At 37.9% G+C, this 25,953-nt stretch overlaps 1 protein-coding gene across 3 annotated transcripts; it reads left to right on the forward strand.

The window, feature by feature from the left end:
* The first annotated feature begins 18,471 nt into the window (after positions 1-18,471).
* Positions 18,472-22,756, forward strand: LOC139784031 (uncharacterized protein F21D5.5-like). 3 transcript variants are annotated; one of them, XM_071723196.1, is made up of 7 exons: positions 18,472-18,574; positions 19,166-19,573; positions 19,693-19,851; positions 20,695-20,990; positions 21,084-21,145; positions 21,234-21,367; positions 21,451-22,756. In XM_071723196.1, the coding sequence occupies exons 4-6, from the start codon at positions 20,718-20,720 to the stop codon at positions 21,235-21,237; spliced, it is 339 nt and encodes a 112-aa protein (XP_071579297.1). In that variant the 5' UTR covers positions 18,472-18,574; positions 19,166-19,573; positions 19,693-19,851; positions 20,695-20,717; the 3' UTR covers positions 21,238-21,367; positions 21,451-22,756. The 3 variants fall into 3 exon arrangements, with proteins under 3 accessions (XP_071579297.1, XP_071579295.1, XP_071579296.1); XM_071723194.1 differs by having other exon boundaries at positions 20,709-20,990; XM_071723195.1 differs by having other exon boundaries at positions 18,511-18,574; positions 19,196-19,573; positions 20,709-20,990.
* The last annotated feature ends 3,197 nt before the right edge of the window (positions 22,757-25,953 follow it).

Consider the following 25,953-nt stretch of genomic DNA (forward strand, 5'->3'; position numbering starts at 1 on the left):
TTTGAGAAGAATTTTAACTGGGCATGATTTATCTTGTTGCGAAGATATTCAATTACAAATAAACATTGACGGTTTACCACTTTTCCGTAGTTGCAACACACAATTATGGCCTATTTTATGTTTAGCAAAACATTTCTACAGTAATCCATTTCCAATTGGAATATTTTGCGGTACTTCGAAACCTGATCCTTTACCTAAGTTTTTAGAAGAGTTTTTAGATGAAGTAGAATTTTTGATACAAAATGGTTTAGAAGTTAATATGAAGAAATATAAAGTTACGTTACACAGTTTTGTGTGTGATGCTCCCGCACGAGCATATCTAAAGTGCGTAAAATCACATACAGGATACTCGGCATGTGATAAATGTACTATATAAGGCGAACATATAAATAGGCGTATAATTTTTCCAAATATTAAAGCTATTAAAAGAACCGATTCCTCATTTCGTTTGCAAACAGACGAAGGTTATCATTTAGGCATTTCTCCGTTAATTAAATTACTGATAGATCTTATAAAATGTTTTCCTATTGACTATTTACATAATGTATGTTTAGGTATTATGCGTAAACTATTAAATACGTGGATTAGTGGTCAACCATTGTCAGTTAAACTGAGTACTTATTTTTTTAAACAAATATCGACACATTTAAAACAATTACGAGTTCATATTCCTTTAGAAATTAATAGAAAACCACGGGGACTTGAAGACTTAGCTCGCTGGAAAGGAACCGAGTTTAGAACTTTTCTTCTGTATTTAGGACCAATTGTACTTAAAGATAATATTGATATAGCTATCTATGAACATTTTTTACTTTTTCATGTAGGAATATCTATATTAGTTTCTCATAAATTCATCTCAAAATTTTCTTCTAAATATGCTAAAAAACTTTTGACAACATTCATTCAACACTCAGAACAAATTTATGGTAAACAATTTTTAATTTACAACGTTCACTTATTAAGCCATTTAACTGATGATGTCGATAATTTTGATCCTTTAGACGAATTTTCTACATTTCCCTTTGAAAGTTACCTTGGGAAATTAAAAAAATATATAAAAAGTCCTACTAATCCATTACAGCAGATCTGCAGGCGTTTAATAGAAAATTTTAGCTTGTCATTTACCAATATCAGACGTAATTTACAAATAGAACTACAATATCATCACAACTTAGGCCCGCTCCATACATCTATTTCACATATGCATTGTGAACAATATAAAAAACTAATATTTTATGACGTAACTTTTTTAATAAATTCAAATGCTGACTGTTATTGCATGCTGGACGGAAATATTGTAATACAAATTTCAAATATTATTCAAGTAAATAACAAAATCTTTATTATCGGTAACAGATTTGTAGGTTGCGAGTCATTATATAAATATCCCATTGATTCTAGAAAATTAAATATTTTTATTTTCCACGCAATTTCGGATGAAAGTGAAATTTGGCCAATAAATTTAATAATAGCAAAATGTATAGTATTTCAGTGTTACAAGAAATCAAAAAATTGTTGGATTTCATTTCCATTAATCCATTCAGTTCTTTAATTATACTTATATCTACTATTTTTTTATGTTTAATATTCATATCTTATATTTCACCGTAATTAAATATTATATTGAGTACACTGAATATACCATTATTCATTCTAAATACTATGTACACTTTTTATGTTGTACTTTTCATACGTATACTTTTCTAAATATTATACACTAAATATTTCTTTTATATTTTTAATTGGAGATTAAACCTATTTCTGTGTACATAAAATTAAAATAAAAGTTTTATTGTTTGTTTCTTTTATGCATTTACATAAATATTGCAATATTTGTAATATTATAAGATTTAAAATGTACTATTTCATAATATATGTTGCGATCGGAGCTGTAATAAATAAATGATAAAAATGTTCTGTATATGTGCATTATTTTTATTTTTTTTCAAGTCTACAGATAATCTTTTGTTACAAAATTTTTTGGTCATTTTTATTACCATTATAAGCGATTTTTTGCGATTGTTTGGTATGGTTTGGTACATACATATACCAAAGTTGCTATCGGTGGTTACTATTGGTGCTAATGCAGTTTGATACACTTTGGTTGGTTATACCAGAGTCACGCTAAAAATTGCTTAATGACGTTATATAAGATATTGTGAAAATATCGTAAAAATGACGTATCTTTGTCTCATTTTATGACGTCGAAAATACGTTATTATTTCAGCATTATTAATATGTAAATTTGTAGATTAAAAAGTTGTCGTCTATTTGACGACATTTTATGGTCAGTCTTGTGACCAAACTGCCATTCCAAGATGACGTCCAAATAATGTTCAAAATCTGACGTACTTTTATTTCGTCCCGGCAACGTCATAAATTACGTATTAGTGACGTCAATATATGACGTCACGGAGATGAAACAAAAGTACGTCATTTTTACGGTACTTTGACGTCATTTCATAACGTCGCAATCGTCAGAACATGATCAGAGAATGACGTTAAATAGACGTCACCTTGCTACGTCCCGGCAACGTCATTAATTACGTATTAGTGACGTCATTATATGACGTCACGGAGATGAGACAAAAGTACGTCATTTTTACGGCACTTTGACGTCATTTCATAACGTCGCAATCGTCAGAACATGACCAAAAAATGACGTTAAATAGACGTCACCTTGCTACCTGGGATCATGTACATTATTTTCTATATCTTTGACAGATAAAATTATATATAATTATATATAATTATATATATATTTTAGGATTTACTTATTTAGAAAAATTCTATATTCATTTATATAAAAATATATTAATATATATAATATTATATAAAATTACATAATTTTACGTGAGGAATCAGATATCTATCTATATATATAAAATAGAATGTCTGTATGTCTGTTCTTTATACACTCTTAAACTATTCGACCGAATTTTTATCAGAAGTATATAAAATAGGGGTAGAATTTTCCGGGGAGTGTTATAGAGTGTATAGTTTTTTGTTGCCGATCTTTTTGGGAACCGGTATCCGAAATTTTTTCAATTTTTCGGGAAATAATTGACCGAATCTTAAAGAATTGTATCTAAAACAAGGATAGAATTTCCCGGGGAATGCCATAAAGTGTATAATTTTTCGTTACCGATCTTTTTGGAAATCGGTTACAAAATTTTTCCAATTTTTTAGGAAATAATTGAGTGAATCTTAAAGAATTGTATACGACGGAATTGAACTTCAGTCGATAAAAAAGTGATTTTTTTCAATTTATAGCATTTTTGTGGATTGGTGTGTATGTATGTTTGCTTAACTACTCATTCATTAGTGGACCAAATTTTAAAGTGGTATATATGAAGTAGGGGTAGAATTTTCCGGGGAGTGCCATCATGTGTATAGTTTTTCGTTACCAATTTTCTGGAAACCGATTTTTCTAATTTTTTTGAATTTTCGGGAAATAATTGACCGAATCTTAAAGAATTATATATGAAACAGGGATAGAATTTTCCGGGGAATGCTTTTACATTAATCTACCTATTTATCGATTTAATTAAAACCGGTTTAAAAATTTTATTAATTTTTCGTGGATGTGTTTAATTGCCACGATGTGTATTATTTTTCGATAACTATTTATTTTTTTTAAAACCGGTTCAAAAATTTAATTAATTTTTCGAGGATATAAAGGATTCTTTGCAAATGAATATAAAGGATTCTTTGCAATTGCCTGATAAAGGCATTTTTTTGATTAAGGATATTGAAACACAAATGAAGTCGTTTGAAGAAAAACGACTCCCGGGCGAAGCCCGGGTAACCAGCTAGTAATTTTATAGAATTCTTCTGCGAAGCGTACCAGATGGGTAAGCTTCACAAGCTGCCGTTCAGAAAAGAGTCGAGAGAGAAGTCTAGAGTACCAGGAGAAGTAATCCACAGTGATGTTTGCGGGCCAATACCGGTGGAGTCACTAAGAGCTAGGCGCACGATTCTACGTGTTGTTCAAGGACGAGGCAACTGGATTCCGGTACGTCTATTTCATTCGTCATAAATCTGACGTGTATGAACGTTTTCAGGAGTTCGAGCGACTGATAACAAATAAATTCGGTCGCGTGATGCGAACCCTGCGCACGGATAACGGGAACGAGTACCGGAACGAGAAGATAGCTAAGTATCTAAAGGCTCGAGGAATTACACTGGAGACGACAGCGCCGTATACGCCCGAGCAAAACGGGAGAGCCGAGAGAGACAATCGGACGATTGTCGAAGCAGCGAGGACGATGCTGCAAGCAAAGGAGCTCCCGACACAGTTGTGGGCAGAAGCGACAGCTACAGCGGTCTACATGTTAAACCGCACGGGGCAATCAAGAAACGGCGGAAGCCGTACACCGTTCGAGCAATGGACGGGCAGGAAGCCGGATCTTCGGCATGCACGAGTTTTCGGGTCGCGTGCGTTCGCGTACGCATACCAAAAGGGAAAACGACCAAGTTCGACGCACGTGCGCAGAAGCTGGTTATGGTCGGTTATGACAACGAGTCGTCGAATTACAGACTATACGATCCGTCGAGGAGGGTAGTCTCTGTGTCAAGACATGTTATTTTTGATGAAGAAGGAAACGAGGAGGCATCGAGAGTTTCCGGGTCTGAAGCCGAGTTCAAGTTACCGGGGAGCGACGAGAGCGAAGAAGAAAAAGAAGCCAAGGATCCAGACGAGGAAGTTCGTGACGGAGCCATCGTTGACAATGAAGCTGACGAAGTGACTGCCGAGAATGCGAGAGCGGAAAGAAATCGAGGAGGAGACGTCGAGAAGGTCGGCCGTAGTCAAGTGGAGCCAAAAGCGGTCACGCCGAGAGTGCTGCGAGATAGAAATGCGATTCAAATGCCATCGAGATATGTGTGTATAGCTGAACACAGCACTCCAACGACATACGAAGAAGCGATGTCGAGTCCGGAAGCAGTTCAATGGGCGGAAGCAATCGAAGAAGAGCTCCAGGCACACGAGAAGAATAAGACGTGGGAGATTGTTCCGAGGACTCCTGGCGGCAAGACGATCGACTCACGATGGGTCTTCAAGGTTCTACGAGACACAGCTGGAAGCGTGCTAAGATATAAAGCTCGTCTGTGTGCTCGAGGCTTCAAGCAGCGAGAGGGAATAGATTACTCGGAGACGTTCTCACCAGTTGTGAGGTACGACTCGCTTCGAGTTTTGCTCGCAGTTATCACACAAGAGGACCTGGAGACGGTGCAGTTTGATGTCCAAACTACATTTCTGCATGGTATTCTAGAAGAGGACATCCGAATGGAGGTTCCCAGTGGACTTCGAACAAACGAGAAAGAAGAGAATCGAGAAAGTGTCGTGTGCCGGTTAATGAAATCGCTTTACGGGCTGAAACAAACGCCGCGATGCTGGAACCTTAAGTTTAAAGAGTTTTTAAAGCGATTCAATTTAATAGAAATAGACGCGGATAAATGTATTTTCGTCGGGATATACGAGAATCAGAAAATCTATCTCGCGTTGTTTGTGGACGACGGAATTGTAGCCGCGAAGACAAGAGAAGTAATAGAAAAGATAATCGAGGCGTTAAACGAAACGTTCGAAATTACTCTCGGAGATTGTAGCACGTTCGTCGGGATGCAAATTTGTCGCGACAGAGAATCGAGATCGATGTTTATACATCAGGCAGCGTACACGACAAGGATTCTGGAGCGGTTCGGAATAAGCCAGGCGAAAGGGATATCTGTACCGGCAGATCCTCATTCTATTTTGTATCCGGTAGAGAAGGACGAAAAGAGGCAGTTGTCAGTTCCGTATCGGGAAGCTGTCGGTTCGTTGTTGTTTCTCGCAGTTGTAACGCGTCCCGATATAGCGTATTCGGTGAACATAGTAAGTAAATTTTTAAACAATCACGACGAGAGTCACTGGCAGGCGGTCAAACGAATCTTGTCGTATTTAGTCAAGACCGTAGATATCGGTATTGAGTTTCGCGCGGACGAGTCAGGAATCGATCGGGTCGGGTACTCGGACGCAGATTTTGCGAGCGACGTTGAAACGCGCAGATCCACGACGGGGTACGCGTTTCTCATAGCAGGCGGAATAGTAATGTGGTCGTCTCAGCGACAGAAACTAGTATCGTTGAGCACGACCGAGGCGGAATATGTAGCAGCGGCTACCGCAGCAAAAGAGGCAGTGTGGCTCCCTGGCGAAAATGAGAAGTTTCATAAACGTTTATTTGATGTTTACGTGAGCGTTTGCGGAAGTTCGTTGAGAGTTTAGAAACGGTCAGTAGAGAGTTCGTAGAGCGGAAATTGCAACGCTGCAGCGTTTGAAAGGCGTTTGTATATAGCGTTTTTGAGAGTTTGCACAGCGTTTACATGACGTATGACGTTTGCTGAGAGTTCTTTAAAACATTTAGAGATCCTCTGTTAAGCGTTTAGGCTGCGTTCGGAAACGTCACCCGAGTACACACGGGTATACTCCCTTCTCCTAACTCGCTGAGATAGAAATAGAATTAAGGGAGTATACTCGTGTGCACTCGGGTGACGTTTTCGAACGCAGCCCTGATAAGTCGAAAGCGTTTGCTTTCATCATTGAAAACTGCGTGCAGCCTCTATTGAGCTTAACGGGCGTTTACTCTTGTCGTTAGAAGAAACGGCGTAAAGAGCGTTAAATGTTAAAATCTGCTTTTCGCCTCGCAGGGGGTCTGCTTATATACGCGGCTGGATGTATTTTAAATGCGAGAAAGATACGCCGCCTAGCGGCATTGTTAGAAGAACGTTTGCTGAACGGAGGGAAAACGCTTGTGTTACGGAGTCGGGAAAAGCGTTTCTTGGGCGTCTCCAAGCCGTTTGCGTTAACGCCTTACAAATCATTCACTGCGGCCGGACTGCGCCTCTACAATTTGCCATCGGAAGAGCGTTTGCTGAACGGATTGAAAACGCTTGTCTTACGGCGTTGGGAAAAGCGTTTGCTAAACGTTTGAAAAATCTGACAGCAAACTCTCTGCACGCAGCGTTTACTGAGCGTTCTCTGAAAAGCGTTGCCTCAGCATTTCAGAACTTTCATGAAACGTTATATACAGCGTTTTATAAGCATTCTGAAAGCGTTTAAAATCCAACGGCGTTGTGTAAGCGTTCTTATAAAGTTTGAAAGCGTATAAACTCTCAAAAAACCCTCATTGAACGGTTGTCAACGCTTTATAAAGCTTCTTAATTTTCGCCAGGGCTTCGGAAGCTGCTCTCAGGCATCGGTTTTAGGCGAGATAAACCGACGACTTTGTGTATCGACAATCAGAGCGCGATACGACTTGTTAGGAACCCGGAGTTCCATAAGAGAACCAAACATATTGATATAAAATATCATTATATTCGGGAACAGGTCGAGAATCGCGAAATAGATGGAAGTTCGTGCCCACTGAAGTGCAATTAGCTGATATATTTACAAAGGCACTTCCAAGGGATAGGTTTAGTAAGCTGTACACTAGTCTCGGTTTGTATGCAAAACGCTCCGACGGCGGAAGTATTGAGGCAGGTCGTCGCATTTAGCGCGTAGGCGCACGAGCGTATACGAATATTGCCGAGCGCGGCATCTGGAGGCAGCGAGTCTCGCGATCGCGCATGCTACGTAGAGTCGCTATACGACGGTAGCCGACACGAGTCGTTTTGTAACGTATCCACGATTTTCAATAAAGGAACGCGAGGTGTATTGTGCAAATCACGAGTAATCTCTACAATCCACTCCTATCCACAGCCTCATCAGTTTATTATTATTATTTTTTAAAAAATTAGAAATTATTTTTATTCAATTATTTATTTTTGAAAAATTAGTTATAATTCTCGATTTATTATTAAATTTTCTAAAAATTAAAAAATAATGTTAAACATTAATATATTTTGTAGAAATAATCTTTTTTGAAATTATTTACAAATTGTTAGGTAAATAAAAATAAGTTAAAAAAAATTTTATTTTTTTGGTACTTAATATTGTATTTTGGCTTATTAATGATTGCTTTGATATTTAAAAAATAAATAATGAAATTTTTTTTGCCGATCACTGATCACAAGATGTGCTTCATATAAAAGATATACCATTGATACGAACGTGAAAACGAGTTTCCCTGAATTGCACAACAAGAAAAACATCGATGAACCCTCCAAATCGAGATTAGAAGTCTAATATAAGAGTATAGTGTATATGACGATTCGTGCGTATGTGTGCGTGCAATGTAGGTGCTATCCTTGTCTATATCCTTGTCTATACAAGGACAGATATAGGTCGATAACATAGAAAATGGTAATTTTTTGGTTATACAGGCGGCTCCAGCATTACCTTAATATGGTTAATGAATCATTTAAATCGGCTTTAGTCAATCCATTTCAAATTTCAATCGTTACAAATCCGTGAATTAAGGAATCAGATTCATACCGATTCATTTCTTTCAATCGGTTTTTATCGTTTTGAAGAACGACGGGAACGGGGAAACTAGCGCCAGGAGTCGGAGGCCGCTGGGCTCGGTGTTCGGTGTCCGGGGCGGTTACCGCCAGGAGGTCCTTATAGGAAGAGATCCCTCCAGTTACGATACTGGATTTCTCTGCTTTTGGCCTCGCGGAGGATCTGCTTATATATTATGACTGGATGTATTTTAAATACGAGAAGCGCTTTCCATCATGCGCGGCCTAGCGGGATTGTCGCGAACTAATCGCCGATTGGTTGATGCGGATTTAATTTATATCATTGATATACGATAGAAAACGAACCGATTTGCTGCCGTAAAGAAGATGATAAGTTGTATGTCGGAAAATCCTGATAAGAAACGATAGATGTGTTGGTTCGGTTAAGTCATATAAATATCGATGAGATGTCTATCATTTTATTCTTATATATCCGTATTAATGCATACGGTAAAATTATTACCATAAATAACGATATATACTATATCGTGTATATACGATTGATTCAGACGGGCAATAATTGTACATATAGAAAACGATTCATAACTATAAAATTTGTATAGTTATTTCTTTATTCGGATCTAAAACGATAGAAACCGATTCGATTCGATTAATGTTTTATCTGTCTTCTAAATATGCAACGATAGAATCGATAAGATACGATTAAAAACAATACAGATATAGACGTTTTTAATCGTTTTCTATCGGAGATGGTTACCAGGGAGGACTAGAAATGTCGACATTATCGACATCGAGGAAGTTCGGCCTTTGCTATAGAATCCCCTTAAGGGTTAAATCTACCTGACCAAGTTAGGACAGAAGAAAGGAGTTTAATACAGGGTGTCAATTTGAAAACTTTTAGTCGGAATATCTCGGGAACTAGTAAAGATACCAAAACACGGTTTGGAGAGAATATAGAGTAGCAAGAGGGACATACTTTGATTTAAAAAAATTTGACCTTGGATGGAGACGTCATGGTCAAATAAAGGTCAACTTAACTTTTTTAAATGGACACATAATTTTTTAAACATCTACGTTTGTAACTTTTCTCATTACGAGCTCAACGCGCTATGATCCAAAATCTTCGAAGGTTAAATGACCAAATGCAGACTCACAGTATTATTGTCTTTGAACATTTTATGAGACACTTTTTGCAGCTGCAGCTTCTCTACTAAATCGAAACTAAATCGAAATCGAACGGATCTTGTTGTTAGACTGCTATTTCTGTTCGTGTTTATGTTCGTGGACATGGGTAATGTCATGATGACTTAGTTTGGCACGCGGAATCACCATGTTAACGCTTGTAGTACAAATTAGCACTCACTGTACTTACCAGTTTAAGTAAACTAGAAAAAAATGTCAGTCACACCTACGTCCGACAATTAATATTAAAATTTGAAGAAACAGGATCAATAGCAAAGAAAAACAGAACCGTACAAAGATTAGTGAATGAAGCAACTCAACTTGAAGTGTTAGGTCATTTTGCAATGAATTCAACATTGTCGATTCGCAAGCTGCAGCTGCAAAAGGTGTCTCATAACATGAACAATTAAGACAATAATACTATGAGTCTGCATTTAGTCATTTGACCTTCGGCGACTTTGGATCATTGCGCGCTGAGCTCGTAATGAGAAGGGCTACAAACGTAGATATTTAAAAAATCATATATCCATTTAAAAAAATTAAGTTGACCTTATTTGATCTTGACGCCTCCACCTAAGATCAAACTTTTTTAAATCAAAGTATGTTCCCCTTGCTCCCCTACATTCTCTCCAAACCGTGTTTTGATATCATTACTAATTCCCGAGATATTTCGACTGAAAGTGTTCAAATTGACACCCTGTATATAAATAAACTATAATGACAATTAAAATTGGTTACTTGCGTAACCAAATCAGGAATTTTAATCAAATATTATCCTACCTTGTTTAAATTAGGTAGGTTTAACTGTTTATCAGTTTATATATTTATTAAACTCCTCTGCTCTGATTGGGTTACGTACACATTGTGGTTACGCACACACAATTTTTTTTCCGCACAACAGACGCACGCGACGGGTAACGGACGTAACGGATGACGCGCTGACGGGAGCAGCCATATTGCTTTTCTTGCAAAACGGGTCGCGCGCTGATTGGCTCAAAAACTGAACGAGTGCGCAGCGTCGGGAATGCTTCACCTGTCTACTTACACCATGGTGTTGCCAACGAGATAACTTTTGCGCTGATTTTCGTCGCCGATCTTGGAATAAAAAATAATTTCTAAATATTAATTTCAGCATATTACTTGGTAACTTGTAAAATTAACATTATTGTTTTCAGATCCATGATATTTTATGATGTTCTTATTGTTAGTCGCATAATCTTAATATCAAGCTACTGTTGTATATAGCTGATATTTTGCACAGTTGGTTACGTTCAACCTTGCCTCAACCCTGGTGTAACTCTGATCCGGTGGAAACAGATAAACCAACCTGACTCTCTAACACCCGACTCTGACTCGACTCTGACCCGATTCTAACCCTCGGTGGAATACTCATTGGCCTAGTTTACACCGACCGTTTGATACGCGTACCAAGTACTGTATCCGTATCAAATTCGTATCAAATTTCGGTTTACACCGGGATAACCCGAGATTTGATACGGATTTGATACGGATATAGTACTTGGTACGCGTATCAAACGGTCGCGGTGTAGAGAGCCTCATTGAAATAAAATGTTTTTCGTTGCAATAAAATATTTTTTGAAATTATAACTTTGTTACGTCAGAACCCCGGAATTTAGGTATATTGGTTCGACGGATAGCGAAGGAAAGGCTATCCAAGGGAGGGGGTATGGGAAGACGTAACGAGATCTTTATGTTCTCTCGGGTTCACGCTAGAAGGGCGCGTGCCTCGAGTCGAATGCACTTTTCGGGACAACTCTAGTGATGGGTCAACGTCCAGAGGGACGCTATTACGCCAGCTGAGAGTTTCGTGCATTCGCGGTCCTGTTTTCGGTCAAGGATGTAATATCCCTATTACCGGGGATCGGACCTTGTGCGATTTAGAGAGGTAGCGGTGAGGCGAGGTCTTAAATTAAATAATGGGAAGCCAATATCATTTTAAAATTATTACACATTTATTACAAGAAAAGAACAAAATGGAAAATAATTGTGTTACATAAATGCGTGTGAGTGCGGCGTGTGTGTGTGTGTGTGTGTGTGTAGAAGGCGCGGGTGTTACAATGGTACGGAGGTCATCGAGCAGGATTTTAAGGGAAATGAATCTATAGTAAATGGCTATCCTGTCCGCCAGAATACATTTGGTAAGTTAACTAATATTTTACATCAGGTTGTGAAGAAAGAGTATGGGCTATGTATGTGTGGATACAAAAGACAATGTATAAAATAAACAAACATTAATTTGGTAACATAGTCATTAGTGTAGAATATCCAGAATTATTTCAAAGAAATAGTTATTTAAAATTTACGGTTTTGTAAGATTATGATTACGGTACAATGAATGGTTATTAATTGACTATAAATTTATATATTCGTAAACTATTTTTATGGGGGATGAGGTTCGGGGGGAGAATTCCTCGAGTATTTCGATACTCGAGTCGGAGAAGGAGGGAGAGGGTGATCGGTCTCGGTAGAGGGTGGTCGAGGTAGAGAGCGCGGGGGAACCAGTTCTGTCTAGAGATTCCTCTCGATATACGAAAGGAACCGGGGAGAAATTGAAAGTTGGAGATCTCTCCCGGAACTCCGCAAGTTCCTCGGAAGGAACTGAAGAGTAGGAAGGTTCCAAAAAGGGGGATGATTCTGGGGTATCGGGGAACACCCGATACGCAAGGGAACAACAGGCAGGTGAGGGAGATGGCGAAAGGGGAGAATCAAGGATAGAGTGGTCGATATGCGGAGACTGTTTGCGTCTTAAAAATGAAGCAAGGAGTTGTCGCTCCACTATACGAGCGCGCCTGTTTCGTTTTATCCGATTCCGGATAGTTATGCCCAAGGACTTGCGGCGGTGTATTTGCGAGTACACTAAAAATTAGTTTATGATTTTGAATCCGAAATGGGGGGAGGTTTTAAAGATAAATTTATATATATATATATGTATTCTCGTATATAATATATACATATATATATTTATGTAAAGATGTATAATGACAAGCGAGCGGGTATCTCGGGCTTACTATTGATGGTTGCGATCGTGGAATCTGAGGTGACTGCAGCGGATTCTTCCCGACGTAGGTTTGACTCGGTTCTGGAATGCGACGTGATCTTGACGCGCACAGAATCTACTCGCGATTGTTGAAACCGCGGGAGCAACAGAAATCTGTTTCACGTTTGAGTAAAAAGTACGCTGGTAAATATGGCTTCAAGATAAAACGTCTCGGACTGGATCAGAAGTGCCTCCAAGTGCGCAAAGTCGCGATTTTTATACAAAATTAAGGAGGCGGGATTATGTTTTATTCTGATTTGATTGGTGGAGTTCTCTTTTGATCGTGACGTCGGTTTCGATTTTCCGCCTATCCCCTGGCGAGTTTCCCCAAAAATCGTCATTGTCTATGAGCAGCGGCTATTCATTGGCGAGTACGTTATCGCTTGCCCTTTGATAGTCCCTTCCAGAGGCTTAACTTTATCAATCGCCGCGAGCCGTGGGTCTTAGGTCAAATCTGCGTTTCACGGAAAAGCGTGAGATCAGCTCCCCCGTGATTCGAGAGGTAACCCAGATCCTTATGGCATTTTTAATTTGTTGCGCCCTATGCCACGAAATTTCGAGATAATTGAAATTTCGTGCTTCATTTCGTGGAATTAGAATGGAATGCGACAAACAAGTCTATAATTTGCCTATTTTATTAGGCTCGAGTCTTCTGGAAGGTTTCGTCATTTACTATTTAATGAGCGATGACAGTTGGAGTGCATCCGCTTCGTCAATTGATAACCGCTATTTTACGGTTTCCGTCTGTTTTGTGTGATAAAATGAGCGATCCCACGAAAGAAAGAAATCGTGGAGTCAACAGGACGTAACAACTTTAAGATTTATTAACATAAACTTTTAATTTATAAACTAAATGTATATATAATATAAAGAACGAAAACATGTCTACAATACAATTTTAAAGGATGGCTAAAATATGTCTAATATCAGATGTCTTTTAGTCATCTTATAAATTGTAAGATCTTTATTATCCGGCTAAACTACGATGGCTCAGTTCACTGACAGGAATGTGCAACACACAATCAAAATCGTAATTTTATTATAACGGCGTCTTTACTTGAAATTCCGGTGCCACGTTACAATACTACTTTCTTATGATACCGCTTACATACATCTACTTGCTCACACATTCACTCACTCACACATATCGTTCGTTATAATTCACGCTGAAGATAACCGTCAAATCGCATATATAAAATGTACACGTATATATTAAAAATAGGAAGCTGTGTGAGGAGAAGAAAAGAAGAGAAGTGGAGAAATGGGAAGCGGAGGTAAAGGAGATTAGGACAGAGGGGCAGGTATGGAAGGTGGTAAACAGAGAGAGGAAGAGGAGGAGGAGGTTGAACGAGGGAATTAGTATATGCAAGAATGGGATAAGTATTTTAGAGATTTGTTGGGAGGAGTGGAAGGGAGGGTGGTGATGGGAGCAAGAAGAGAGGGGGAGTTGGAGGAGGAAGAGGAGAAAATAAGGAGAGAGGACGTGTGGGAAGTGGTGGGAAAGTTTAGGGAGGGAAAAGCGATGGGAAATGATGGAATTCTAAATGAAGTATGGAAGTTTGGAGGGGAGGTGGTGAAGGAATGGTTGTGGGAGGTGTGTAATAGAGTGTGGAAAGGAGAGGGTTGGCCGGAAGATTGGAGGGAGGGAATTATAGTGCCCATAGAAAAGAAGGGGGAGGGGGAGAAAGTGGGGGACTACAGAGGGGTGACTTTAGCACAAACGGCGTACAAGGTGTACGCTGCTGTTTTGGCGGAAAGGCTGAGGAAGGAGGTAGAAGGGAAGGGCTTGCTACCGCCGAGTCAGGCAGGGTTTAGGAGAGGGGTAGGGACCACGGACAACATCTATGTGTTGAATTACTTAATAAATAGGCAGGTAAATGGGAAGAAGGGGAAGATGGTGGTGTTGTTCGTGGACTTGAAGGCAGCTTTTGACTCGGTGAACGGGAGGATATTGGTGGAAGCGATGAGGAAAAGGGGAGTGAGGGAGGGCTTAGTGAGGAGATGTAAGGAGCTGTTGGGGGAGACGGTATGCAGAGTGAGGGTGGGAGAGGAGCTGGGAGAGAGGTTCTGGACAGGAAGGGAAGTTAGACAGGGGTGCCCGCTAAGCCCGAGTTTGTTTACGTTGTTGTTGGCGGATATTGATGACGAGCTGAGAAGAGGGGGTTGGGGTGGAATTAGGTTGGGAGAGAGGAAGTTATATATGTTGGCTTATGCGGACGATATAGCGATGTTGGCGGAGAGTGAGGAAGATATGAAGGGAATGATGGGAAAATTAGAGGAGTATTTGGACAGAAAAGGACTGGTATTGAATAGTGGAAAAACAAAAGTAATGCGATGTAGAAAGGGGGGAAGGTGGAAAAAGGTGAGCTGGAGATGGAAAGGTAGGGTAATTGAGGAGGTGAGGAAATTCTGTTATTTGGGTTATGTAATAAAATATAATGGGAGGCAGGAAGAACACATAAGAGAGAGGGTAAGGGGAGGAGCGGCGTTACTAGGACAGGTATGGGGGATTGGAAAGAGGAGGTTTGGGGGGGGATTGGAGCAGGAGACTATGGTTATTTGATAAATTGATATGGTCGGTGATAAGTTACGGAGTTGAAATATGGGGGTGGAGGGAAAGAGGGGAAATAGAGAGGTTGCAGGAAAGGTATTTAAAGTGGGTGTTGGGAGTGGAAAGGTGCACACCTGAGTATATGATTAGGGAGGAGATGCAAAGGGAGAAACTAAGAGGAAGGGCAGTTATGAGAGCATGAGGGTATGAGAAAAAGCTGGAGAAGAGAAAAGGAGGGGAGCTGGCAAGGGAGTGCTGGAAGGAAATGAGGAGAAGGGCGAAAAGAGGGGAGAGTTTAAAGGGTTGGGAGTAAGAGAGAAAAGAAGCGGCAGAGAGTAGGTAGAGAGTAGTGGAAGATAGAGGAGGTAGAGGAGTTAAGGGAAAAAGGAAAATGGAGAGGGGAAGACTTGTATGAAAGAGAAAGGCAGAGGCAAAGAGAGGAGAGGTGGAAGGAGATAGGGGAAGCAAAATTTAATAGGTGGTATGGCATGGTAAAGGGAGAGGGGGTGCCGGGGTATTTAAAAAAGAGCTGGGGGAAAGTAGGTGGCAAGGGTGGCCAGGTATAGACTGGAGGGCGGTATGAGGGAAGGGAAATACTGGATAGCAGAGGAAAAAAAAAGTGCAGGGTATGTGGAGGTGGGGACGAGACGTGGGAACATGTGTGGGAGGAATGTGCGGATTGGGGGGGAGGGAAACTGTGGCAGGAAATGGTTGGAGAGGTGTTGGTGGATGAGGGGTAAGGGGAGAGTTGGTTGAGGAAGTTAGAGGAGGTAAGGGAGGAAGAGGGTGATGGAGAAGGGGAAGGAAGGGAGGGAGAGGAGGGAGAGTGAGTGAGAGAGAGAGTATGAGTAAGAAGATAACAATGTAAACGGAAACGGAAGTCCATAGGACAGGGAATTCGCGAGCGTGTGTGTGTGTACAGATAGGTAGGGTAATTAGTTAGTAAGGATTAGTGATAAGGTAGAATAAGAGTATTTGTGTAAGTTTGTAAAGAGTTTGTAAAGGGTTGGGAACGTCCCTTCAAAACGCCTTGCAACCCTGAGGGGAGTCAATAAACGTACATATATATATATATATATATATATATATATTAAAAATAGGAAAATACGAATAAATCTGTTTATAAATAGCACAATGTGTGGAATGGCAAACTGATACTTTTATATAGCGCTCGAATTATTACAATCTAACAATAGCCGGTTACGATTCAAATTCACAGTCGAGTACTCATCTTTATGTGTGATCGTATACGATATTGCGCTTTTCCCTCGTTGGCTCTTTCGCCTGTTCCGGGGACTTCCTTCCTTCCTTCTCCTCAATTCCTTGATCTGATATGCAGGCCGGGCCAGGATCAAGAGTTCGATTGCCGATCGGAGGATTCCGATGTATTTGCCTCAGGCCGTCAGTTATGTGTTGATCAGTTGGTGTCCCCTGAACGAAAGAGGACGAGGCCGAGCTTCGCTCAGTTTTGTCGATCACCACGGATCGCGGATCGATTAGCATGCGCAGACGCATGGGGTGGTAGATTAAAGCGCGGACATTCAATTCACATTATCACCTTACAAAGTTTCGGCTATAAGACGACATTTAGTGGGACATAAGTCATCTTTTAGTCGACTTTAAGCTCTAACGAAAAGACATCTAAGCCGAAAATTTGTCATCTTTTAGTCATCTTTTAGACATTTTTGTGCTGTCTGGGTAGCGTGATATTGCAAAGTTAAAGATGATGAACAAGAGGGAAAGAAGTAGACAGAGAAAGAGAAAGATAAGGAGAGAAAAAGAGAGAAAGAGAGAAGGAGGTAAGCCTTCAAATAATAAAAGTTAAAGGGTTCAAAGAGGGCCAATAGACGATTTTGTTAGATTTTAGATTCGGAGTTCTATTGGACCCTTTGAACACTCCAACTTTTATTTGAAACATTCTTTTAATAAATCAGTACTTAGGGTAAAGTGTTTATTTCGGATCAGATCCTAATTCGGATCAAAAAATTTGAAATGCCTCTTTATCCGTCTGTATTTATCATATGTGGATTTTTTTTCACTATCGTCTATAGTTACCCTTATAGCATTATAATACAATTCAAAAATACCGCTGGTTGCTGGTAACCTTCGGCTGACTGATCAACAACGGTCTGCGAAACAGACGTTTGCGGCGCGACTAAAAAAGAAAGGAATTAGACATAGGTATGTATTTATGCTTGTTTTGACATAACTACATGTTATTTTTAACTAAAATTGGGCATGCATACCTTTGAAGGTATGCAGAATCTAATTTTCATGATAAATTGGCCAAACTTTCCGTGTAGAAAAAATGTGAAGGATAGTGAAAACTGCCAATAGCGTAAGCGGTGGTCTTATTCTAGCGAGATTGCCCTTGAGTACTATTTACTCATTAAATTTATCTGTTCTATTGTGTGATATAGACGTTGACGACGTTGTAATAGTATATTTGATTAGATGTAGAATATTCTGGACCTTGCGTTTAACTTTTAAGTACTCAATTCTAATTATTTAATCGTGTTTCTTTTGACAGTGTAAACTTTATTATTATATGTAAATGCTTATGGTCAATTTAGTGTATTAAATAGAAAATTTTCTTTCTCTGAAAGCATATATCATCTTTTCAGTAATTATGTCGAACCTAGAGCAAGCTGTTAGTGCAGTAAGATTAAGTTATTCATAAATTAAATATATATATATGTGTGTGTTGTTTTATCGGTTGATTTATGATTGTTATTAGTTCTATAAACCTTCAGTTGAGTTATATAATTTTAAATATGTGTAATGTTAGTTTACTTGATTCTTTTCTAAATAAAAACTGGACCTGTATCAAGAGACACGGTAGTGCTCGCGCCAAGTACACGCGGAGCGAGACCGACCGTGACTCTTTTACGCGACGCGACGAGTTGCGAGTACTCGAGATGTTGAGATCTCGATAACGAGTGAACGGATCAAGTTCTAAGTAGGCTTAATCGATAGCTTGGGGTCGAATTAGGGGGGGGGTTTCTCTTATAATATTTCCGCTACGTGCCCTACGAGCGGAGATATTGCGACGCAAAGTCCAAATGTGAAAATTTTTAATTAAGATACTCCTCCTAACGCCGACGTCTCTCATGCCATGCCATCATTTCATTGGCTGGAGTCGCGTCACTTTCACTTTTTCGACACCAGGGCGGTGCTAGTATCGCCAGTTTAGATATGCACATATGTATACGTGTGTGTACTGCGCGAGTGCAGACCAGTGCAGACAGTGCGTTTAGCGCGCTGTCACCTGTCACAGTCAGTTATAACCTATAATACGGTATAGTGTCCCACGTCAAGTACGCGCGGAGCGAGACCGACCGTGACTTTTTACGCGACGCGACGATTAATATTTTTTCTCATTCAAGGTAATTGTTTTATTTACATGTAATTATCCTATTATTATACGACGCGAAGCGAAACCGCACCGTGACTCTTTTACGCGACTAAGTGCATGTGACAGGAATTATAATAGTTTACAACTCTTGATAAGTCAAAGAATAATAGTTTACGTTTACGTGAGTATTACTTCTGTAGTAACTTATACGAACGATATCATCGTAGTTACTATAAAATCTCCCGTTTATGCGGAGGAATTATCGTATCGTTCGTAAGTTACTACAGAATTAAGTAACGTTCGCGTAAACGTAGTATAGGTTAGATTACCGATTTCTTACAAAATTTTACATAAAACGCGAGATTCACTTATGGGAGCTTTCCAGCAAGCGACACAAGTCGACACAGGTATCGTTTTGTCTTTGTTACTCATTGTCAAAAAAGAAAGATAGAACGACGTTTATGTCGGCTTGTGTCACTTGCTGGAAAGCTCCCTATGTATGCAAGTTTAACGCCTATTGAGTTAATATGAAATAATTTTCCTAAATGTAATAAAAATAAGACGATGTTATATATGCGGTTTGCCGTGATTATATACATATATACATGTGATTTCTGCCCAGTGCTCTGAATGTTATGTGATTTTCGCCCAGTGCTCTGAATGTCATCTAGTCATACATATCATGCTTTGATACAAGGAACGTGAAAAAGAGCAGGAAAAGAAAATCACAAACAGAAGAGACAGATTCAAGCTTTGTCTTTTAATCTGGATGAAGACAATGCCGAAAAATCCCCGCAGTCAGAAAATGAGCAATCTGAAGGCCTCGCGATTAAGAAGATTAAGAAAAATCCAGATGTAGATACAAGTTTCTTGCCAGATAGGGAAAGGAAGGAGGAGGAAAATAAACTTAAGGAAGAATTGAGGCAAGAATGGGCTAGAAAGCAGAACGCGTTGAAGGAAGAAGAAATTGAGATCACATTCAGTTATTGGGATGGATCTGGCTATCGTCGGAGTGTTATAATGAAGAAAGGTGAATGTCTCAGTGATTTAGAGAATTTTTAAGTTATTAAAATACTCCAGTGTCACTTTTGGAGTAACATTGGCGTGATATATAATGTTCTATTGCATAAATTAAATTTTCACATACAGGTAATTCTATCTATCAGCTTCTTCAGAGATGTTTAGAAGTTCTGAAGCGTGAATTCAGCGAGCTTAAAACAGTAATGGTAGATCAGTTAATGTATGTCAAGGAGGATCTTTCTTATATTACCGCACCATTATACGTTTTACGATTTTATTGTAACTAAGGTAAAGATACTAAGTGATAAAACTTATGAAGCAATATTACAATGTTGGCATGTTATTTTAATGTATGTAATATTGCGATTAGGCACGAGGAAAAAGCGAACCTCTGTTCACATTTGACGTTCACGATGATATTCGTGTTATGCACGATGCTTCTGTCGAAACCGAGGAATCACATGCCGGAAAAATTTCACTTAGGTATTTATCATTAAAAGAATACTTTGTATAATTCTCTTTTATGTTATTTCTCACTAGATCATGGTACGAGAAGAACAAACACATTTTTCCAGCGAGTAGATGGGAACCTTTTGATCCAACGAAAAGTTATGACAAGTATACAGTGTCGGATAAAAATAGGAAGAAAGATAAAATCTGATAAACTTAGATTCAACGAATTGTCCAATTTTGTTTAAAGGATTCAGATTCAAATTCATTCAGTTATGTGATAATATTTAATTCATTTACTCGATTATGTAGCTCTACTAAATTACAGTCCTTTGAATCTGAATCCTTTAAACGAAATTGGACAATTCGTTGAATCTAAGTTTATCAGATTTTATCTTTCTTCCTATTTTTATCCGACACTGTATACTTGTCATAACTTTTCGTTGGATCAAAAGGTTCCCATCTACTCGCTGGAAAAATGTGTTTGTTCTTCTCGTACCATGATCTAGTGAGAAATAACATAAAAGAGAATTATACAAAGTATTCTTTTAATGATAAATACCTAAGTGAAATTTTTCCGGCATGTGATTCCTCGGTTTCGACAGAAGCATCGTGCATAACACGAATATCATCGTGAACGTCAAATGTGAACAGAGGCCCGCTCTTTCCTCGTGCTTATAGATATCCATTAACAGGTGGTACTTATGGTCGGCAGTCCAGACTCCGGAAAATCGCATTTTGCAAAGAATTATCTGAAGGAATACGGATACGTCAACAGAGACACTTTAGGCAGCTGGCAGAAGTGCATTGCTGCAGTCCAACAATACTTGAATCAAGGAAAAAGTATAGTTATAGACAATACCAATCCTGATCCAGCTTCGAGAAAGAGATATATTGAGATAGCCAAGAAGCGCAATGTCTCGGTCAGATGTTTCGTCATGACGACAAGTATAGAACACGCGAAACGTAATAATAAGGTAATCGAAAATTAACATTAACCGTCATCGTGTGAAAGAATCGTATGAAGTAATGTTTCCGAAAATTCTAATCGATTTATTATTATATTACAGTTTCGCGAGTTGACTGATCCAAGCCACATTTCAATCAACGAGATTATTATCAACTCCTACGTGTAAGTAGATTTTAGATATATACATCTCTACACTCAAAATTATTTATCTTTGGATATGTAATTATACTTTGATGTTACTCTTTTGCAGGTAAATGGTCGACAGAAGCTTACAATGTGGTACAAAATTGTTCCTCAAAGGGAGTTGCTGCCCAAACTCAGATTGAAGGTCGCATTCAAACTAATATTTATGCAAATATTTATTTTATGATACAAAATTATGAGGTAAGTAGTTATTATTATTATCCAATCTTCGAGAATCTCTTTGCAGATTCGCAAATTAATTGAAATTAATTGATTTTTTAAAGCTAATTTCCCTTACTGAAGAACTGGTAATGAACGGACATGCTGAACAAGTAGGCATGGGACCAGATGAATGAAGCCAGAAACACTTGAATCCATTTGTACATAAGAGTTGTCAAGAAACTCTACAATTTTCACGCATAATCCGCGTTTCTTAGTCAGTATGGACTGGAGTTTAATACAATCGCCATTGATGATCCCCTTTAATCGCGTCAAAATTGATTATTTCGCTTTTTGACTTCGTTTTTTACTCATGTTGTAAAATAGTTTTCCGATTGTGTAGAATATTTTTATTTAGAAAGAAATTTATAAAGATTGTTATATTGATCGTAGAGTAGAGAAAACAATAAAACTTAACATTTTACAAAGTAGTGTTACATTTAAACTAGAACATTGTATCGAATAACTCAGACGAATTAGGAAATTCGTTTCTACGTGACTCATGTCTATTTCTGATTGGGGACGATTCGAGAACTCATTGAAATAATTTAATTTCTTTTCACGTTTAAATTTAGGTCACCGTAGATTAAACTTGTTACCTTAGAAGTTATTGTTAAATGGCGCATTTTATTTAATATTCCGCACTTCACTGTTGTGGCATAAAATTATTTTATGTTTCAAAAGATGGAGACTAAGCTTTCGGATTAATCCAGATGTACGCATATATACTGTATATATTTGATTAATTGTTTACTTAGATATCGATGATTCTTGCGCGATATGCTAATACATATTTTTCTATGCAAGATTTCAATGCAGTAGAAACTAGTTAACTGAGAAAAAGAGTCTATAAATGATTCGTAACTCGTGCAATTGCGCTCAACTGGAAACGTTTGGCAGTTATGAAATGTTAATATTTAATATTGTTGTTAAACATAATATAGAAATATTTTTCTAGGAAATGTATACAAGTAAGGTTACAATCATTAAATCGCTCACAGTGCTCACGTACATAACTTTGTCGCGCGCTGCGATTAACTCAATTTATTATAATTTATTATAATTTTTTAACAAAGCGAAAATATAGCGCAATGAACATCGTTACGTAATAATCATTCGTAATTCATTTTCGTGTATATAATATGTAGCTGACCGCAATCTTTGACTCTATTCAAATTTTGTACAACACTTCATTTAGCATTGTATTAATCATTAAGTAGCTTTGAGTACATTTAGTAGCTTTTGTATATTCGTCAGTTTAATCCTTGAAGTTATTAAGACTTGCATGAATTTTTACCGCAAGTCCTCTTACATCTTTTATACGTCTTCTGTAAAATATATAAAAATATATCATAACTGAATTAACTCGCATATCTTGGTCTGTCTTTTTTTTCTCCATTGCTTAACTTCTATTCGCCTCCCGACTTGACGTATACGCTACTATACTCGTCCAAGACGTTATTCGCGACATTTACAAGCTCTCTGTCTTTCTCTTCAATCGCTCTAAAAAAAATGTGTCGTCTTGATTGATCTCCCTAAAGGATTTAAAAGTTACGCTTTGCGAAGACATAAGATATACGTTAGCTGGAAAATCGATTCACAGCGGGATTAGAAAAAGACGGAATGTTATGCGGTCGGTTCTTCAACAGTATAACGGGTGAACGTTTCGCGACTAGGTTAATCCACTTGCATATCGGTCATTGCGATCTCGCTCTTGTACATACTTGACTCATCGTCATGAGACTAGCTCCATTGTTCGCGAAGATACTTTTCTCTTGTTCTCTCTTCTGCTACCCTAAGGCGCGCGCGCGCGCGCGCGTGTGTGTGTGTGTGTGTGTGTGTGTGTGTGTGTGTGTGTGTGTGTGTGTGTGTGTGTGTGTGTGTGTCAAACGTTTTAACTATTATTAACAACTTCAGACACATTACATTTTTATTTTTAAGTAGTAATTTTTTTCTGTGGTATACATATGTATAGCATTAACAAGGTGTACAACTAAAAAGGTTACAGATTATTATTTTTAAAAAACTAAGCAAAATATTAAATTGTTGTTTTCTTTAGAAATAATAGTCCGTAACACCTTTAGCTTCACACCTTGTACATACTGTTTATAAGATTATAAGATATATTGTTTATAAGATTAAGATGCGTGACACTACAAAAAGGCGTGATATCCGTACAAAATTACCTTTTTTAAAAAAAAGGTAAAAAAAGGCGCCAAGTACACGCATAGTAGTGTATATGTATTATGTTGTTACCTAAAAAAAAACAAAGTGGTAGTATAATACCTCCAAATAGCTTTACCCTGTACATACTGTTTATAAAATGCGTAATACTACAAAAAGGCGTGATATCCGTACAAAATTACCTTTCTTAAAAAAAAGGTAAAGAAAGGCGCCAAGTACACGTATAGTAGTGTATATGTTGTTACCTCGAAAAAAAAAGAAAGTGGTAGTATTATACCTCGAAAAAACCTAAGTAACAAGTGGTAGACGTACTCTTTGTATCTCGAAAAATCTCGAAAAAATCTAAGCAGTAGTATCTTTATTTCCAAAAAATTATAACCCAAGTGATACACATCACAAAATTATGTTACCTTATCAAAGAAGAGTCGCGCTTCAAGTGATCTATTACAATTACAAAAAAGAAATGATATCTCTTTAAATTACAGCGCCAATTACACAGAGAACATATATATTGCCTCAAAAAATAATTGTTGCACTACTTTGAAAAATCTTTACATGGTGTCAATTAGAAAAAGAATGTATGATAACAATTTTATAAGATTAAAAAATTTTATTTAAATTTAACAAGGGAATACAAGATATTTAAATACAAAGTTTACATGTGTATTTTTTAGTGGTCACAAAGAATTACAGAGAAACAGTACAAAATAAAAATATTTTATTAAAATATTTAATCCAACGAGGGAATACAAGGTATTTAAATACAAAGTTTATATATGTATTTTTCAATAGAATAAAAGATTTAATCACAAAGAATTACAAAGATAGTAAAAAATAAAATATTTTATTAAAATACATAAATTTTTCTTGTAAAAAAACTTGGCGCTGCTAGACCTCGAAATTTTAAATAAATAAGGATAACAATAAATAAAAATAATTCATAGAAGAATGCGACGGGAGTAACAAAATGATCATCAGCGTGGTGTGTATGTGCGAGCGAGTGATATGGGTGTGCGTGACGACGGCGAATAATGCGGCTTATAATTAAGTATAGGATAAGTTTATTTATTTATTTAAAATTTCCAGGTCTAGCAGCGCCAAGTTTTTTTACAAGAAAAATTTATGTATTTTAATAAAATATTTTTATTTTTACTATTTCTGTAATTCTTTGTGATTAAATCTTTTATTCTATTGAAAAATACATATATACTAGGTGCGCAACTAAGTTTCCGGGTTTCACACATAGATGGCACCAATAACACATGTACTCGACTTACATGTCTGAAGTTGTCTGAAGTTATAGCTTGGACATCTGTTAACAATAACCAGTCGTTATATAAACACATATCGCAACGCAAAAATATTTTTTCTAACAACGGAGATGTCGAGTTTTGTGCCAAATAAACAGCATTTGCGGGAAGCTTTGCTTTTCTGCTTTAACTTGAAAAAAAATGCAGCTGAAGCACGTCGTTTGCTTGAGGAGGCCTACGGCGAACATGCACCATCGAAAACTACCTGTGAAGATTGGTTTAAACGCTTCAGAAGTGGCGATTTCGACACTGAGGACAAGGAGCGCTTTGGTGGGACCAGAAAGGAATCGTGTACTATGAGCTGCTGAAACCGGGCGAAACTGTCAATGGGCATCGCTACCGACAACAACTGATCAATTTAAACCATACATTGCTCGAAAAACGGCCAGAATGGGACACGAGACACAAACGAGTGATATTGCAGCACGACAACGCTCCGTGCCATCGCAGTTCCATCGTCCAGGACACCATCAAAACGCTGAAATGGGATCTGCTACCGCACCCGCCGTATTCGCCAGACCTGGCGCCTTCCGATTATCACTTGTTCCGGTCGATGACGCATGGCTTGGCTGGGCTACACTTGACCAATTTCGAAGAAGTGCAAAATTGGTTGGATGAATGGTTTTGGTCCAAAGACGTGTCGTTTTATTGTCGCGGTATTCATGTATTGCCAGAGAGATGGCGAAAATGTATAGCTAGCGAGGGACGATACTTTGAATAAACCATTTTTTGTATTTCTCTTGAAATTTTCCATTTTTTATTGATCAAAAAAACCCGGAAACTTAGTTGCGCACCTAGTAAACTTTGTATTTAAATACCTTGTATTCCCTCGTTGGATTAAATATTTTAATAAAATATTTTTATTTTGTACTGTTCCTCTGTAATTCTTTGTGACCACTAAAAAATACACATGTAAACTTTGTATTTAAATATCTTGTATTCCCTTGTTAAATTTAAATAAAATTTTTTAATCTTATGAAATTGTTATCATACATTCTTTTTCTAATTGACACCATGTAAAGATTTTTCAAAGTAGTGCAACAAATATTTTTTGAGGCAATATATATGTTCTCT

Source organism: Temnothorax nylanderi, unplaced genomic scaffold (assembly GCF_030848795.1).
Source record: "Temnothorax nylanderi isolate EJ_2023f unplaced genomic scaffold, tnyl_v1.0 TNYL_tig0574_pilon, whole genome shotgun sequence".
Classification (NCBI taxonomy): domain Eukaryota; kingdom Metazoa; phylum Arthropoda; class Insecta; order Hymenoptera; family Formicidae; genus Temnothorax; species Temnothorax nylanderi.

Bases quoted from the DNA above. Each gene is read 5' to 3' on its own strand.
- LOC139784031 (XM_071723194.1), top strand. From the start codon at position 19,786: ATGTCAAGGAGGATCTTTCTTATATTACCGCACCATTATACGTTTTAC. The intron at 19,852-20,708 runs GTAAAGATACTA...ATCCATTAACAG, and splicing joins ACGATTTTATTGTAACTAAG to GTGGTACTTATGGTCGGCAG. The intron at 20,991-21,083 runs GTAATCGAAAAT...ATTATATTACAG, and splicing joins ACGCGAAACGTAATAATAAG to TTTCGCGAGTTGACTGATCC.